General features: G+C 35.7%; 1 protein-coding gene across 2 annotated transcripts; it reads right to left on the bottom strand.

The window, feature by feature from the left end:
- Positions 1-1,227: 1,227 nt before the first annotated feature.
- LOC149679079 (motile sperm domain-containing protein 2-like) lies at positions 1,228-3,584 on the bottom strand. Of its 2 annotated transcripts, none has more exons than XM_089837235.1 (8): positions 3,279-3,584; positions 2,476-2,628; positions 2,305-2,394; positions 1,871-2,025; positions 1,736-1,796; positions 1,618-1,656; positions 1,425-1,541; positions 1,228-1,354 (listed from the first exon to the last, which is right to left on the bottom strand). In XM_089837235.1, exons 1-8 carry the CDS (start codon positions 3,370-3,372, stop codon positions 1,332-1,334), a joined length of 732 nt encoding a protein of 243 aa, XP_089693361.1. In that variant the 5' UTR covers positions 3,373-3,584; the 3' UTR covers positions 1,228-1,331. The 2 variants fall into 2 exon arrangements, with proteins under 2 accessions (XP_089693361.1, XP_089693360.1); XM_089837234.1 differs by having other exon boundaries at positions 1,417-1,541; positions 3,279-3,583.
- Between the last annotated feature and the right edge of the window lie 243 nt (positions 3,585-3,827).

Below are 3,827 nucleotides of genomic sequence, written 5' to 3'. Positions count from 1 at the left end.
ACTCGTAATATTCACTACGTCTATTTGACAAAAATTGTTCAGTAATTCATCCTGAATTTTATCTTTGAATAAAATGTTTAACAAAGTATAAATTTCCGAAACGCATCAAATATATTATTTCGTTGAAGCATAATTATTTTTTAAACAAATTGGATTCCTCTATCGCATTAGGTTCAAGATATAAAACGCCGCGGTCCGCCATGAAGGGGGTTTTACTATTTCGAGTGATAACGCTAATCCTCGGTGTTGCATGTGCCTACGATGAGTCCTTAATAAAAGACAACGAACAAACACTGGACAAATTGTATGAAAACAAAGCTGAATTATTCAACTTGCTCGAACCCTACTGCCACGACAATGATAAATGCGCACAAATTGCAGTTTTTGCAGCGGAAGTCTTGTTCAGTACCAAGTAATAATGGGGAAGCTTGTCAGTTTGATTTCCAGTACTTGCTCGATTACCTCTGGTTATTGCTGACAAAGCGGATTTGGATGAACTGAGACGGTACGTCCCTGATACTTCTTTCCCTGTCGTTGAAGAAACAAATCATGTTAACGGACCCAACTATGGTGGTGCAGGAATTGACGTTGAGACAAGAGAGAAATGATATTGACGTACCCAAAATTGTGGATGAAGCAAACGTTGCTCAGGGTACAACCGATGGAGACCAAATTGTAAATGTTGACGGATCAGACGATAGTGAAAAGAGAGACGATATTAGTGAAGATGTTGAGGAACATAATAATGCCGATGAAGATGCCGATAACCAAGCGAAAAATGTTGATGAATCCATGATTGGGGTTGAAGGAAACGAAGAAGCAGAAAACACAATTCTAATATCTTTCGATATTTCGTCTGTTTGAGGATCTAATGGGTATGTCTTAACGTGTACGTGTTAATCTGTCCGTCATTAAACCTAATTCAGTTCGTTTTAACTGACGTTAAAATTGCGAACCTTATTCGTAGAAATTATAGTGGAAAGGGGGGAATTGGTTAGTCGATGCTTTTGCCCATTGATACACTTTATCGGAATGAAAGTTGTTCGAACTGTATTTTTAAAATCTGTAGTTATTGAGACCAACACCATTTGGATTTATACGGCCTTAAAGGGATTTGTGCGTGGCAATTGTCTTCCTCGTAAAGCTCGGTACGGCGGGTGGGTAAAAAAGAACCCCTTTGAGATGCATCCAAAAATCGAATATGAAATACACACACTACTTCGATCATTTAATAGCTAAAATTATGGTAAATTTATTTTAAAATTAAATGGTACATCGTCTTATATTTTCACTTTCAAAGATTATCAAATAGTTAACTGTATTTTCCTGGTTCATACTCGTAAACTTTGGTATCCTGTGAAAAATGAATACCATTAATTAAGTTTTTTCACCTTGCATTAAATATAAACGTCTAACCGTTCCACCCATTCTTATTGGCAAGAATTTTTCGTCAACGTAATCCTTGATTGCATCCTTGTTGACAATAACAAGCTTGTGACGAAGATATTTCGGTATCAAAGGTTTTATTACAAACCAGATGGCTTCAAAAAAAAAAATCAAATAAATTAAAAAAAATGCAATGCTAGGTTATTACTGTAACCGATCAATTAATTTTACCGTCAAATGACTTTGGCATTGCATAAAGCAACACGTTCTCTGTCAAATTTTTAAAGAATAAAAACGTTTCAGACTCTGGTTGAGCAATTCTAGATCCATAAATGATTTCTGTCATTACCTATTGCCGATGGGTAGTACTTTACAAAAAGCCTAAACGTAAACATGGCCATTACTAAATCCTGTTAAAGAAATAATGAATTTCTCATTTGTAACCAAGAAATTATAGATGCGATAAAGATAATTTAATGCATACGTAATTGGAGAAGCCAGCTCCATCGCAGTCGCATAAATACGTCAGTGCCTTAGTTGGTGAGTTGCTTAAACATTTTTCAACAGCAAATACAAGAGCTCGTTTTGCATCGGGAACTATTTTTGAGTCTCTCTGGTACAATCTCAAAGTCAACTTGACTTAAGTTAAAATGAAGATTAATTATTATTTGTTAAAAGAAATTAAATCATTAGTAACAGTACGTATGACACTTCTCCAAGGATGGTTACCCACCATGTTACAAATGGGGGTTTTGCGTGAAAACGGGTGATTTGCAACTCTTAAACTACAACATGTTGATCTTTCGAGGGGGAGGGGGTTTACTGGTTGGTTTTCTCTCACCCACCAGGTATGAGTACATATCATACCTACTGTTCTTGTGTTACTTATGCTTAATTAACTTATATAAAAATAATTACTAATTGGACTTCCTTTTTTATCATATTGATTTCCCATTGTAATTATACCCAGTTTTCTTAACTCCAATGGTATCGACTCTTCTGTAATGTCTGAAATAATTTAGTATCAAAATATCATTTCAGAAATCAGTTCGTCAATCGAAAAGTTTAAAGCACAGTTGAAAAATACACCTTTAACACCAAATTGTTTCCTCCATTTGAAGGCCTCGTTCACCGTGTACAAAGCTTTATCGATATCACCTTGATGGTGAGCTAAGAACAGTTCGCAGTAACTATCATCACAACGAAATCGTGCCAAATCCACTTCTTCATAATCCTCTAAAGCTATAATAAGGAACACGGAACACGCAAACTTTATCTGTCTGTCTGTTTGTAACGATTGATCTGTTAGTTTGCGATAGATGGCGGTCTAAGCAAGGACTTTGTATTTAAAAAGAGTGCAAAGAAAGTAGTATTTTGCGCCTAGTTTTATACAGTGCTTTGTAATTAATTTAAAGTAACCTTGATATACCAGATGGAGTGGAAACCTCCATACCCATAACGTGTCCTCTGTACCCCACCTTTATCACCGTAGTCCTCCCAGCATCCTCATCGTTTTGGTAGCGTCGTACAGTACGAAATCGTAAATGACGCCCCCTTTGTCTTAAAATTAGAAGCTATATCTCATTCAATTAAATAACGCTTCGCGGCAGCACTTAACAATCGCCCACCCTGAGTAGAGGCGTGTGCGAGATACACTGGGTGAGTTACGGTGCCGCAGTTCGCCCATAATAATTTCCAATCCATCTTACCTCATTTATCCCACTAGAATGATAATCTCCCTAATCTTATTTTTAAAAATATAACAGCAAGAAGTATTGAAGAATTGTTAGTTTTTTAGATACAAACAAGGGAAGCGTAAAATTAATGAGTAAAAGTGAAAGTCAAAATCAGGAGGGCGTCAATCACACTCCCCATATAAAATATAAACTCACTTGAATTATTTTGTTCCAAATCGTCGAAAAATCTTTTTCGTAAAATATCAACATCATTTTTAGATTCATTACTGGTTTTTGCTTGTGTATCCATTGAAAGAATTTCCGTCACTAATCAATATAAGAAATAAAACCTCAAAAACTGTTAAAATTAAGTACCCCTCAATTCCATTAAAGAAGCCAGAGGAGTATTGATAGTCGGCTTGAGAGCTCTCTAAATGAAACTGCTGTCTAATTTCAAGTTCAAAGTCAAGTAAAAGGGTGGTTTTTCTGTTTGAGTGGAGCAATTGTTGCTATAGGGTATTATGTTTTTCCTTAGCTCCCCTATATGAACTGAGGATGAAAAATTCCCATCTTAGATAAGAGATTACTCAACTCTCGATAGGTGCAATGGAAGTTATTGACCCTCCTCTAATAGCTAAGTTACTCAGCCTCTCGTGGAAACGACCGATTACATTTAATAAAATATAACTTATCATATTTCTTGTGGTTATATGAATACATTATGCTTTATCTTTGTTTGGTGGTGATAACTGCGTTTTTAATAGA

Source organism: Phalangium opilio, unplaced genomic scaffold, assembly GCF_054372755.1.
Source record: "Phalangium opilio isolate 3A_F unplaced genomic scaffold, DU_Popi_V2 ptg000042l_1, whole genome shotgun sequence".
In the NCBI taxonomy this organism is placed as follows: Eukaryota; Metazoa; Arthropoda; class Arachnida; order Opiliones; family Phalangiidae; genus Phalangium; species Phalangium opilio.
This window is presented reverse-complemented; position numbering and strand designations above follow the sequence as displayed.

What these genes read in the sequence shown, in the direction of transcription:
- LOC149679079 (XM_089837234.1), bottom strand. Translation starts at nt 3,372, where the DNA reads ATGGATACACAAGCAAAAACCAGTAATGAATCTAAAAATGATGTTGAT. An exon ending in TTTGGAACAAAATAATTCAA is followed by an intron (nt 2,629 to 3,278) that starts GTGAGTTTATAT and finishes TCCTTATTATAG; the next exon opens with CTTTAGAGGATTATGAAGAA. An exon ending in GAGCTGGCTTCTCCAATTAC is followed by an intron (nt 1,797 to 1,870) that starts GTATGCATTAAA and finishes TTTCTTTAACAG; the next exon opens with GATTTAGTAATGGCCATGTT.